Raw genomic sequence first — 14,406 nt, 5'->3', positions numbered from 1 at the left:
TTTTACAGAAGTAGAGAACACAATCTAAAAGTTATGTAGAACCATGAAAAGGCCCCAAATGGCCTGAGAAAGAACAAAGGAAGCACCACACTTCCTGATTTTAAGCTTCACTATAAAACTACAGTAATCAAAACAGTATGGTACTGGCATAAAATCATAGGGAAAAGGCTCCTTCACATTGATCTTGGCAATAATTTTTTGGATATGACACCTAACACTTAGTAACAAAAGCAAAAATTGGGATTACATCAAACTAAAAAGCTTCTGGAGAGCAAGACAACAAAATGAAAAAGACAACCTATGGAATGGGAAAAAATTTATGTAAACCATAAGGCGTTAATATCCAAAATAAATATGAAACTCATACTATTCAATAGCAAAAAAAAAAAAAAAGATAATCCAATTAAAAATGGGCAAAAAACCTCAATACACATTTTTTCCAAAGAAGATACGTAAAAGGCTAACGGTTACATGAAAAGCTCAACATCATTAGTCATTAGGGAAATACAAATAAAAATTATTGATACATATGATACCAGCTCACATCTATTAGGACATGAAATGTTAACGAGAATGTGGAGAAAAGGGGACCCTTGTGCACTACTCATGAGAATGTCAACTGGTGCAGCCACTATGGAAAAACAGTATGGAGAGTCCTCAAAAAATTAAAAATGGAACTAGTATATGATCCAGCAATTCCATCTCAGGTGTATATTCAAAGGAAACCAAAACACTAAACTCAAAAAGATCTCTGCACCCCATGTTCATAGCAGCATCACTTACAATATCCAAGACATGGAAAAAACCTAAGTGTCCATCGGCAGAACAAAGGATAAAGCTATAGTATATTTTATGTAATATACACACACAATGAAATATTATTCAGGCATAAAAATGAGGAAATACTGCCATTTGGGACAGCATAGATGGACCTTGAGTACATTATGCTAAATGAAATAGACAGAGAAAGACAAATACTATGAACTATGACCTCAGATGTGGAATCTAAAGAAAAAAAGAAAACGAATTTGTGGTTAGCAGCGGTGGGGGGTTGGGGGTAGAAGGAATTGGAGAAAGGTGGCCAAAAGGTACAAATTTCCAGTTACAAGATAAGTACTAGGGATTTAATATACAGCATAAGTTAACACTGTTGTATGATGTATATGAGAGTTGTTGAGAGAGTAAATCCTAAGAATTCTCATCGTAAAGGAAACAATCCTTTCTTTTTATACTTTCTCTTTTTATTGTATCTATGAGATGGCAGATGACAAATAAACTTAATGCGGTAATCATTTCACAATATATGTAAGTCAAACCATTATGCTGTATGCCTTCAAGTTATACAGTGATGTATGTCAATTATATCTCAATAAAACCAGGGGAGAAGAAAGGCCAGGAGAGCTACACTGCTGAGGAAAAAATTTTTGGTCCCCTCCCTGCTGAAATCTTTAGTATGAAAGACTTGGAGGGCATGTAGCTATATATATGTATGTGTATATATGTGTGTGAATTAATCAGTATAATTGTAATTATGTTTATCATACTTAAAAAACAGAACTTTAATATGTTAGAGACTTTAGGATATGAAGTTCTCTGTCCATGTAAATAAAGCAAGTATAATTGTTCTAGAATACAGGATTTGAAGATGCTCTACTGAGCAGTTCCAAATTACGTACAGGGAATGTTTATTCTTTTTCTGCAATATAGTGTATATAGTAGGGAATACCTTGTTAATGATAGTTAGGATACAGCTGTAATGGCTTTTGCATTATTAAAATATTAACTCACTTCATGTGTTTCTTGGAGTTATCAACTCATTCATAGAAGCCTCTTTGCCTAATACTGAGGATGTGACTTAATTTCTTCCCTTTGGCAGTGTCCATCTACAAAAATAAATACATACTAAATTTTTAATGAATGACACCATAAACATACCAAACAGAACTATGCATTTATTTTGAAAAACAGAATAAATATTGATATTTTAAAATTTAATTCTTTCAGGTGATGTCCATCACATCAGACACATAAACTGTTTTCAGGCTTTCAAACATTTTACAAGACATAACTTAAATATATGTTCATTTATACTACTTATTACAAGTAAACCTAACACCTCAATTTGTACAAAAGGTTACATTTACTGCTTATTAAATTTTGCTGTGTTTTCACAAGGACTTTAAAGAACATGGCCAGTTTGACAAGTCTAAAGCCTCTAACAGCACATTCTTGTTTTAAATCAAACTTCAGTCAGGAAGTGTTTAAAACACAGGGAATAAACCAATGTAAAACTAACCAAGGCCAATTACTTCTTAACCAGTAATATTTAGAGCTCAAGCGACTTAGTATTTAATTGTATTCAGGTAAGAATTTTGATCAGCAATCACTAAAGGAACATTTTTAGAAACACAGGAAGGTGAAGAGAAGGGAAACCCTGACACACGTTGCTATTCTTTAAAAGCACACAGTTTCTTTCCTTAAAAATTAATCTGAGCTGTCCTTTGAGCATATAAATTGTGATCAAAGTTACCTCTATTCCAATATTTCCTAGTTTATTCCTAGAAAATATTCCGACTTTGAAATATATCTTAAGTATCTCATATATTTAGAAAACTTTCTTCTATTTTGCTACATTAGCCTTTACATGTGTACCCATGACAATCTCCCACTCGGAATAATCTAGTAACTCCTAAGCTTCCACCGTTCTGATTTCCATCTAGACTTTTATGACATGTCAAAGTAAAATCAGAATCTCTACTTTGTCAGGCATTTCCCCTGCTCTGGCACTGCTTCTCCAATATGGCCAATTATAAAAAGGAAATAATATAAACATAAAATTACAAGAAAGGTCACTTAACTCCTGTTGTAATGACAGAACCAAAATTCACACATATTCAAATGCAGACTTTTTTCCCATCCTGGATGATTTACATAATCTATGTCTGAACTAATGTGTCTGTCTGTTAAATGCACACAATGATAATCAAACTCTTCCTTTTTATAACTGGGTTGTAAGGAGATTATCCACTAAATTAGTTTTGGCACGAGAACCAAGCAATTTTGACTGGTACAGAATAAAACCGAAACAGTTCATATTTGAAGAATAAAAAATATTGGGACAAATTACTTATGTGTTTGAGGAGACTATGTAAAAAAACTTTTTTGGCTGAGGGGAAGGTAGATAAGGCACTCACACCTACAGTTACACAGTATTTCCACAATGCCTCATTCAAATAGGTGCTTAATAAAATTAGTCGGTCAAAGGAACTGATGTCCTTTTAGCATGGCTCTGGTTTTCTGGTGTCTCGTTCTGGGATCTTCCTGGTTTATAAGAAAGCTACCTGTCTGCAGAAGGGGACTACCCCCCCCCCCCCCCCCCCCGCAGGGACTGCAGAGGCGGCTGAGGGTCCACTGGCTGGCGCAGTACAGAAAGTCTCTCAATACCTGAAGAGTCCACCACAAACTTGAAACACTTACCTCATGCATCTAGGAATCCAGCATAATTATTATACCTTCCTCGTCGGGTCATTTTGAAGGTCAAATGGCACACCCTTAGCACAGTGTGAGGAAGACAGGTGATGAATACAAGATGATTTCTTTATCCAGTTTATCTTCATAGCCCATGTGACTACTTGCCATTCTGTAAGCAAAGACTGAGTATCCAATACATTTCAAGTCTAAGAAAATAATTTTATTTTTCCTAAAGCTCTATTGCCAAAAACATGTTATAGGTGAACAGAAACATGAGACAAAACTGTGCTGTATGCTGGCATGTGAAATGGCAATCCTACTGGGATGAGATTTAAACAAAGGGATGCATGAGGTTGTTCTGTGACCTAGATACTGCTTTCCCAAGCCTCAGGGATACAGCTCAAGAATTTCCTCCTTATTTAGCTTTCACAGCTACCCATAAAATGTGTTTATTCTGTAATATGGAATAGAAGCAAACTGCTGAATATAATTCAAGCTAAGAGGAAAATTCAATTAATTAAAATTCAACTTCCTAAATATTAATTTCATTTATTACTACAGTTTTCTCTTATGAAAAACTAACTCACAATAAAAATTTCATTGACTTTTTAAAGTCCTGAATAAGCTATTCATTAACAAAGATGATTTTTAAGTTTAACATTAGTAATTTAGACAGCCTATCCTTATCCACCCACATCACATACTTATATTAAAATATTAGCATGAATGTTTATGTAGGACTAATTTAAGTGAATGGCAATTTTCCTACTAGGTGAAATATTTATTTACGGTATTCCCTCAGTTATCATGGGTATTACATTCTAGACCCCCTCCCCCACGATAGGTGAAAATCCATGAAGTAGGAACCTTACTTACATTTATTTTTGTATTTATATATATTTTAAGGTTTTATTAACCTTTCCCACACACTTATAAACCGTTCCCAGTCCCTTATTAACCTTTTCCACACTTCTATAAACACTACTTATGGTCTTAAACATATTCTACACTCTTAAACCTACGTAACTTTAACAACATACGTATACAGTACCGCAAAATCCCGCAATAGTGAAAAATCTGAGATAAATAATTAAGTATAATATTTTTAAAAATCCTGCGATACGGTGAGGCCGTGACAAGTGAACCGCGATATAGAGAGGGACTACTATACCTCTATTTCTTCTTAAATGCATCTTTAATTTAAAAAATAAAACAGTATATAAAAGCAGCTGGTTTATTCTTTTGATTTATTGTACATATTAAAAGTTACTTTCTTGAGATGGCACATTGGCAGGTTTAATGTTTACTGACACTTAGGAATATTTAAAAGATTGTTTCTGAAAGTTTGGTTATCCAGAAAGAATGAGAAAAAAAATAAGTTTTTCTACAGTTGGAAATAGTAACTTTTCATAAAAGTTTGGGAGGAAAAACATCTAAACAAACCATTTTTGATAAAGAAATGAGGCAGAGTCAAATTAAAAATACAAATTTAAATGAAGTAATTTTATAAAATATTAAACTAGCTAAATTACATGCATAATTATTTAATCAATAATAAGAGAGGAACAGCAGTGGAACTTAAATACGATAGGGTTTATCCATAATAAATAAACATTTTTAGTGCAAATAGTGCAGAAAAATTTCTCAAAGTCAAGATCATAGTAATTATTCTGATCTGTACAAAATCAGTCTCAGTTCTGTATACAATCTATATAGCATATCTATGAATTCAGCTGCTGTAATGAATGCCAATTTGCAAATCATAAATATAAATGTGCTTAGTTATGTATCCCATTCCTCTCTTGGCAGTTCATCTTTTCAGGAAAATCTGGAAAGAAAAGAAAATTAAGAAAAACCCTAAGACTTAATTTAAGATAATAAATGTTTATCCCTTTCCATCCTCTTCCCATTAAGACTGACCTATAAAAAGATAACTGGATCATGAGGGAAAAGGGGTAGGGAAAGGATTCTAGCACGTTCATATAAATAAGCAATTACTTAATGCCTGTTGTTGTCTTCTCGAGCTGTGAGAAATGCCCATTTAATATTAAAAATCAACCCTTACCCTCAGGGACTGACAGTATGATTTGTTAAATAAGATGTAAAATAATTCAACACTGGCACTAATCTTAAACACAACTAGATTGAGAGAAGGGGCAGACGAACAGGAGATAGAAATGCCTGTTCCTTCCTTCCCTATGGGTTGCCCTCCCTTTCAGGGACCTTCTTATGCTCCCTTCTCAAAGTCCACTCCTTCAGCCCAGGCGAGGGGGCAGAGGACCACATGATGTCAATCTCCAAGCCAGACTGCTGAGTCAGGATGGACACACCCCACCTGGGCCAGCCTCTCTCTCAGGGATTTGTAGTGAGACCCTTGTCAGCCTCCAGGGGCTGCCTGTGCTGTTAAGGTCAGGCCTGCGGGCAGCAATGGCTGAGCATGTAGCAAAGAAAGGCTCTCCGCAGAGAAAAACAGATGCAGGAATGAGAAACCAGCAGTCTTGGAAAGGGTGTGAGAACGAGGGGCAGCTCTGACTCTTGTGGCCGCTAGTCACGTTTTCACTCTCGGATGACAGAGCCATACTTTCTTATGTTTGGCTCAGCACTACCCGGTATCACAGCTTCTTACTTACTAATTCTCCCTGGGGTGGGAATTAGTTCTTACAACCAAATCGCTCCCTGAACAAGGCAGACGGAGAGGAAAAGGAAGGCTGTCTTGAGAGCAAGGAAAATCATAAAGAAAAACACGGAGCAGACGAACGAACACGACACGGAGGCAATGTAAGGGAAAAATGGAAAACTACAACGGACCATCTCAGTTGTGTGTCAGATTACAGAAGCCTTAAACCACAGAGAAAAAGATGGCATCGATCCTGTCATGTCTAGGGGCCCGTATGGGCTCTAGAGCAGAGGAATTACATCACACAGTGGTACTTGAGGAAGATGAGCCTGTCAGTCCTTCGCAGGAAGGGGAAACTCTGAAGGCAGGGGCCGGGCCAGAATATCATTGGAATAATCGTGGTGTTAGATGGGAATGAGACAGGCTGGAAGAAATGACAAAGGAGACTACTGAGGATATGGTACACGCCGCAAGCTAGCCGAGAGAAGGAACTAATTACAGCTTATGATTCATAAGTAGCTATCAAATGCTGAAAAAAACACTTCATTTAAGCCAACAAACTGAGAAAATACCCAAAAGATTTCCACTGGCTCCATGCTAATTATGCTTAATACCTAATGGAAGATATTCCACATGTCGCACCGCATAAGTGCTAGAATGACAGTGTTATGCTCAGCGCTGGCGGCACAGGCTCGGTAATTAAATGAAAGGCAGCCACGCAACGGCCTGGAGACGCAAACCGTCAGGCATGTGACTTACCTACAATGGCGCATGGAACTGGCTGTGCATCGCTATCACCTGCTGAAGTTTCTCCTCTTTGGCCCTTCTACAGTGGCAAATCTAGAAGGTAAATTATTTTAAATATCAGTCACTTCTCCAGCAGTTTGCCTACTAGTTCCTACAGTATGACAGAATTCTAAGTATGATTCTTTTAATCTGTTTACACTTAAGTTTTGAATGTTTAAAACAGTTCAGAATTTAAGAACTAAATATTAATTTTGTTTGGCAAATAACCATTACCTATAAACTTCCAGAATGTAAAACTGATGCTTTATATTAGCTCTGATTATGTAATATCAAATATCTGTGTTTTAAAAATAAGAAAATAAACCCTAACATTGTTAACGAGGAAAGTTAACAAATAAAAATTCCAAGGTACAGTTACAGAGAGCAAAGAACAAGAGATGAACTATCAATGGCTTACTAATACTATAACATAGTTGTTAATGTCCCTGAACTTCAACTTTCTCTCATGGAAACTGGGGATAAAAAAACCTGTCCCACCGTCCCTGAACAGGACAGGTGTATATATGTGTGTATATATATATACATAGCACATATGTTTTACAAAGTTTAATGAGAAAAGGTTATTTTTATTTATTATTATTTATCCTCACCCGAGGACATTGTTTTCATTGCTTCTAGAGAAGGGGAGTGAGAGAGGAAGGGAGAGAAACATTAATGCAAGAGACAGGCATCAATTGGTTGCCTTCTGTATATGCCCAGACCAGGGATCGTATATGCACCCAGACTGGGGATTGAACCCGCAACCTGTGCCTTGATTGGGAATTGAACCTACAACCTGTGCCTTGACTGGGAATTGAACCTGCAACCTTTCAATTACCAGATGCTGTTCCAACCAAACCAAACTGGCCAGGGCCAAAAGGTTATTTTTAAAATGTGAGGTTTCAGAGAAATTGGGTAAATATATAGGATTCCATCAAAGGGTACAATATTGCTAAGCAGACTTTTTTTTTGTTATTAAATATAATGGAAATAATAATTAAACAGCAACTATTTCAGAATGTTCTTAATATTTAAACAATTAATCTCTATAGCTTATTCTCTCTGAAAGTAGCTTATGAAGCAGGTTATCCAGGAGTATAGTACAGCGATTAAGGGCTACGCTCGCGCTGGTTTACGAGCTTTACTACAGAATGATACAGACACTATCATTTCCGAAACAGAGCTATTATTTGATTTACCTGCTTGTGTACTCACAACAAGCAGGTTTAAAGTGACAGTAGGATGTTGCTACCATTCTCATAGAGGCTCTTCAGTTTCCTTTCGTGGCACTCAAAACTCCAGCTCAGTAATGTGCTAACATTTTTTTCACTCATGAACACACTGAATTCATATTATGCTGTCACTTGTCCTCAACCGAAGAGGGTTACATACTGTTCTCTTTTCCATGAAGCTACTCAGAAAATCATCTATTTCAGTTTTTCCCTCCAAGAAATCTTCAGCAATGTTATCAGATTCTTCCTCAGCTTCATGCGCAGCTACCTTTAGTCTTGCCTGTAGGGCGCTCGCACTACAGCTCTGAAAATAGAAATCAAGCACTGTTATTAGTTTATGCTGATCAGGAGGAGTCCCCAGAGAGAAAGAAAACGTGGCAGAGGCAGGGAGGAGATACTAGCTACATGTGCTACACAGGCCCTTTCGGAGGAACTCTGCTCCCACCCAGGCCCTCAGCTTTGGGGTACAGGTGGACACCTAGCACAAGAGAAAGCAACTCATTGGCTGCAAACTGTTAAAATAAGAGAAATGGGGCAAATCACTGTCCTCTCTTGAAATTCAGTGTTCAGATCACTGTGGCAGGCACCCTCTAAGATGATCCCCGACGAACCCCAACTCCTGGTATTCCTGCCCTTGTGTAATCCTCCTCCCCTTTATTGTGGGCTGGACCTAGTGACTCATATCTAATAAACAAAACATGACCAAAGCCATGGGACTGAATTTAACCAAAGAGGTGAAAACTACGAAGCACTGTGAAAGAAACTGAAGACGCCATAAAAAAGTGGAAAGACATTGTTTTCATGGGTGTGAAGACTTAACATTGTTAGGAAGAAAATACTTTCCAAAATGATCTAGAGTTTTAAAGCAATACCTATCACACTCTCCATGGTGGTTTTTGTTTTGATTTTTTGCAGAAATATGAAAATCCCTGCTAAAATTCGTATGTAATCTCAAGAAATCCCACACAGCCGAAACAATCTTGAAAAAGAACAAAGTTGGAGGATCCATACTTCCTGATTTCAACTTACTACAAAGCTACAGTAATTAAAACAGTGTGGTGCTGATAAGAGGAGACACAGAGATCAAAGCAACAGTTTGTGCAGAAATATACCTTCCCATATGTGGCCAAATATTTTCAAAATTGAGCCAAGACCATTCCATGGGGGAAAGGACAGTCTTCAGCTACTGGCGCTGGATAAACTGGATATCCACATGCACAATGAAGCTCAACCCTTACCTTACCGCATGCAAAAATTAACTCAAAACGGATCTAAGAGCTAAATGTAGGAACTAAATCTATTCTTAATAGTCATCCTTGTGGGTGTGAGGTGGTAACTCATTATCATACATGATGCACAGGAATTTACGGGAAGGCACCATTTTGTTAACACTCTTGCCAACAATGGTTATCTAACTTCACAAATTTGGCTTGCACAGATGATGTAATTTTGCTTACTATCAGAAGGCTAAGCATCTTTCCAAACGCTTCCACCTACTTCTTCATTACATATTTATTGAGTACCTACTATGTGTCAAGCACTGGACCAGGTACTAGGTATAAGGGGGGAATGAAACAGGACAGGATCCTGGACTCCGGGCAACAGCAGTCCAGGGAAGTGGCTTCCATACTTGAGAGGGTAGAAGATTCCTCATCTGCAGAGAGTCTGAGGGCATCTAGAGAAGAGCCTAGCAACCATGGTTGTTGTTTTTTTAAGCATTTCAAGAATCACTTCAAACAATTTTTATATAAGTGGTCCAGGGAGCAGAATAACTGTTACATCACAATACTCATTGGACATTCGTATTTCTCCTTTTGTGAGTTTCCTGTTCTTTCTTTTGCCTATTTGTAAGAGATATTTATGAACCACTGGCATTAATATTTGTCATATATGCAAGAAATATTTTTCCCTTTTCTTCAGTTTTGATTTTATGATCTTCAATATAACAAGTTTTAAATTTATATATAACTTTTAAATCTATCATTTCTTTCTTTTATGCTCCTGCCTGTTATATCATGCTTAGAAAGACTTTTTCCCCTACATAATCTTTAAAAAAATCCTAGGAGATGGTTGCCTCTCATAATTTTATGGTTTCTGGGTAAATACTCTGGAGTATCTTACTGTGATGATATGATAATAGGGATCTTTTCCCCAAATGGACAATTATATTTATTAAATCCTCAATGGTTTCTAACTGCTCATATACACAAGTCTCCTTCTGAACTGCAGAGTCTGTTCTATAGAACTATTTTTCTCTTTCTACAAAACTACTGATTAAATGATGCAGTTTTACAGCATACTTTGACATTGGGAAAGGAAGGTTGTCCTTATTGTTTTGTTTTATTTAAGCTCTTCTGACTACTTTTACCCATTTAGTGCTTCCAAGAAACTTTAGAATAAATCAGTCAAAAAAAAAAAAAAATACTCGGGGTTTTGATTGTAAGTATATTAAATTTTTAGGATATTTTGGAAAGAATTAAATCATATAATACTAAATCTTTCAGTCCATGAATATGATATGTTGCTCCATTTATTCAAGTGTTCTTTTAGGCCATTCACTAACGTCTCCTGACTTTTTACTAAGAGTTTGTACAGGAATGATACTGACTACTGTGAAAGGCTTCGTCATCTACTGAGCTCAGGGGTGCATCTAACAGTATTTCAGTCAGCGCTCGCAGATTTTCGGGTTAAGAGTGAGGGAGGACTGTTTAACTCCTGACTCTGATACTTTCTATTTACATGAACACAAGGAAGTTATTTATCATCCCTCTCCTCAGTTTATCTGTAAAACAGAAAAACAGTAATAACTACACCAGAGGTGTTGTGGGGAATAATGGACATATATGTCAACTGCTTAATGCAATGCAAAACACATAATAATATCTCAATGTTAGCTATTATTTCTTTAATTCTAAAGAATGACCACATCTGAAATCCATTATAAACTTATATGCTCCTTTACCATCAATTTTTTTTGCTGTTGTTTTTTTTCTATTTTATTATATTGGTTTCACTGTCCAGAATTCCTGATTTTAAAGGAAATAGAATATTGTTAATTATGATCCCAGTTACTGATATGAGATACACAGATTGTCCTTTATTTTCTTTTATTTTTATAATTTATTTTTTCAAAACAGAGCTGACTTTTAGTTTTTCATATAACCAGATTTCTTGCATAAAATGTATTATTTGTGGTGAATTACACTTTTAAGTATTTTTGTATTTACTTAGTCTTCTTTTAAGGTAGCTCTATATAGAAGCTTACAAGGGAGTCTAAAGTTAGATTTTGTTGTTACATTTTATTGCAAGAGTTAAACCAGCTATATAATAACTTTCCCAGAAAAGTTATTTAAGGGGCTTTAAATATTTTTGTTTGGAACCAAATAAGCTCTTACATGAGCACAAATGATTTATAATGCCTCGTCACAGAGTTGTTCATCAGCATTTAAAGGTATCATGCCTTATAAAGTCAGACACCTAATAAATACTTTCTGATAAAAATGAAAGTAAGAATGTGGCCTAAACACATTCAGAGGAAAAATTCTTGTGATAAAGGAAAATGATCTTACCTCACTAAGTTCATGCTGTCTTTGCATCTTCTTTTCAAAAGCAGATTTCATTTGTGTAAGTAATTCATACTGAAAAAGAAAATAAACATGCTGTTTTTTCCCATTTTAAAATTATACGAATTTCTTCAAAATGAGAACTCACTCACCTTCTCTAAAACAGCTTGCCTTTTTGCTTCCAAGCTGGGCTCCAAAAGCAGATTTTTTCCTGTAAGATAAATTTCTGGTTTATTTCCAGGTAAAAAATCACATTTTTCTTAGGAAATTTAAGCACGAAGGGAAGACATACTTGCTAGTTCTTCAATGCTTTTTACTAAGTCGTCCTTGTCACTAATAATTTGTTTTAGTTGAGGCAAAGTAAGAAACTGTTCTAGTAATAGCTCCTCTTGTTCATTCATGTCTGTAAGCTGTGACACACTAGAAACAGAACAGAAAATGTGTTAATGGATATCAGTAATTTAGTTTTTCTGCATTGTGATAAATATTTCATGAGTTTTCACAATCTTCAGCTGACAAGGTTCAAAATAATTTTTGAAGTACACAGAAATCAAATTATAACCTTAAAAACATATAAAGCATGGAACAAAAAGTAGTCTAAATGGAGTGTCAACTCACTACAGGGCTAGGAAGACTCGGGTGCATAAACAGCCATGTTCAACTCTCAATTCTTTTCTCCTGGCCCGAGAACATTTTTCACTACTTTTAGAGGGGAAGGGAGGGAGGGAGAAAAATTGATAGAGAGAAATAGAGACATCGATGTAAAAGAAATACCGATCAGTTGACTCTTGCATGCACCCCGACATGGGACTGAACCTGCAACCTGAACATGGGTATGTGCCCTGACTGGGAATTGAACCTCTGCCCTTCGGTCTACAGAATGATGCTCCAACCAACTGAGCCACACCAGCCAGGACTCAGCCTTCCGATTTTAACCTATGTGGCTGCCACAGTAAAAGATATGTATATGTATTGAGTATGTGTATAAGCATAGAAGGCTAAACCAAATAAAAAATCAGTATCCACAGGGTCAAAGAGGCAATTGGATAAGAATAGAATCTAAACCCTTCTGAACATATAAAAGCAATATGATTAAAATTCAAAATAAAATATTAAAGAAAAATGTTGTCTCTAAAATTCAAAGCAAACTTTTTTTATAAGTTACATAATCATACAGAAAAACATTATTTGAAGAGACTTTATAAAATAGTATTTGGCCATGCATCTCTGGTGTGGTATATCCTAAAGACAAAAGAAGTGCAAAAATAAAAATAATCCAAATCTTATGCTGCACCCAGTATTCATAGTAATAATACTGGTATTGTTATTTTTTGGCACTTAATATATATTTATTGAACATATAAATGAGTAATTGAATGGATAAATGAGTCCACCAAACATTTATTGAGTTCCTACCAAGCACAACTCAGAAACTAAGGTTGCAGAGAATTTACATCAACTTAACTTTGTTTGCCATGAAAACCCCAATCTTCAAACTGCAGATAAAATGCCAACACAGTGACCCATAGTCCATAAAAAATGTCCTAAGAAACTATTCCAGTGAACTTCATCAGCAAGCTCCTGGTGAGGAGGTCAGACTTTGTTCTCTTAGACTCTGCTTCCTTTGGAAGTCTCCTCATCTTTTCTTGGAGACTCTCTCTTCCCAAGGCTTCCACTTCTTGTGTGCCAACTGCTCTGAGCACCATTCCAACAGTTTGATTTCCCAAAGAAAGCACAAGAGTAATTCTGGCAGCTTTTGGTTGGTGTTGTTATTTGAAAAACAGTGAGTAGCTTGCAGAGAAATGGCTGACTTCAGGTCAGGGAAAAGAAATGTTCATGGCAAGCCCATGGAAACTTCGTTTTGCCAAAAAGATATCAAAGCCAACTTTTAAGGGTTTCCTGTTGATTAAAGATAGGACTTTTTCCAAAAAGAATAATGACTGCAATGGACTGAAACCATCAAAATTACTTTTTTACAATGTATGAGTTCTTAGTAACACAAAAACAACTATAAAACCAACCAACCAACCAACAAGAAACAACCAAACAAAAAAATCTTCCCTATCAGAATCTTTGTGGATTGCTTGTACATCAACTTACGATTATGAAAATTGATCACAGAGGAAAAAATCAAGCATTTATCTTGTCTTTTTCTGTACGAAGTATATTTCAATAAAACTAAAGAGCTGATTCAGGGAAGTTCTTCTTCATAAAAATCCTGGCTAATTCTGGCAGTAGGAAATCACATTTTGAAATCCTTAATGATTTTAGGTGTTGTCAATCTGTTTCTATCTTAATGTCACTAAAAACAAGACAACCAGACATCACTGCTGCCTTTATGTAATGTACAAAGGAGGAGGCACTGATTATGTTACTAAACTTGCCAAAAGATTTCGCCCTAAATCTTTTTTCCCAGCTTTATTGAGATATAATTGACATGTAACAGTGTGTATAAGTTTATGGTATATAACACAATTTGATAAAAATTGAATCTAATTCTAATCAGAGCTTTAGATATAGCCACCAATAGAAGGAAACATGGGGAATGGAGAAACATCGTCAGTGGTATCACAAGAATGCAATCAGGAAGAAACAGGGTACGGGAAATCCCACAGGAAACGTAACCAATTCTTCAATAAATATATAATAATAAAATATGTGTATAATTTATATTAATTTATGTTTATATATATGTATCTGTGTATAAATATGTGTAGGTATAGGTATGTGTGTGTGT

General features: G+C 35.8%; 1 protein-coding gene across 1 annotated transcript in view; it reads right to left on the bottom strand.

Moving 5' to 3' along the window:
- Nucleotides 1-4,701: 4,701 nt before the first annotated feature.
- VPS37A (VPS37A subunit of ESCRT-I) overlaps nucleotides 4,702-14,406 on the bottom strand; it is a 28,181-nt gene continuing 18,476 nt past the window's right edge. Inside the window, exons 7-12 of the mRNA XM_090258895.1 lie at nucleotides 11,962-12,089; nucleotides 11,822-11,880; nucleotides 11,676-11,744; nucleotides 8,267-8,410; nucleotides 6,848-6,928; nucleotides 4,702-5,299 (exon numbers count right to left, since the gene is read on the bottom strand). Coding sequence (XP_090115021.1) covers nucleotides 6,848-6,928; nucleotides 8,267-8,410; nucleotides 11,676-11,744; nucleotides 11,822-11,880; nucleotides 11,962-12,089 — 481 coding nt within the window. The 3' untranslated portion in view covers nucleotides 4,702-5,299. The remainder of the gene's footprint in view (nucleotides 5,300-6,847; nucleotides 6,929-8,266; nucleotides 8,411-11,675; nucleotides 11,745-11,821; nucleotides 11,881-11,961; nucleotides 12,090-14,406) is intronic.

Source organism: Furipterus horrens, unplaced genomic scaffold (genome assembly GCF_987537825.1).
Source record: "Furipterus horrens unplaced genomic scaffold, mFurHor1.1.pri manual_scaffold_12, whole genome shotgun sequence".
Lineage (NCBI taxonomy): Eukaryota > Metazoa > Chordata > Mammalia > Chiroptera > Furipteridae > Furipterus > Furipterus horrens.
Note: the sequence above shows the minus strand (reverse complement) of the source record. Positions and strands in the feature narration are given on the sequence as shown.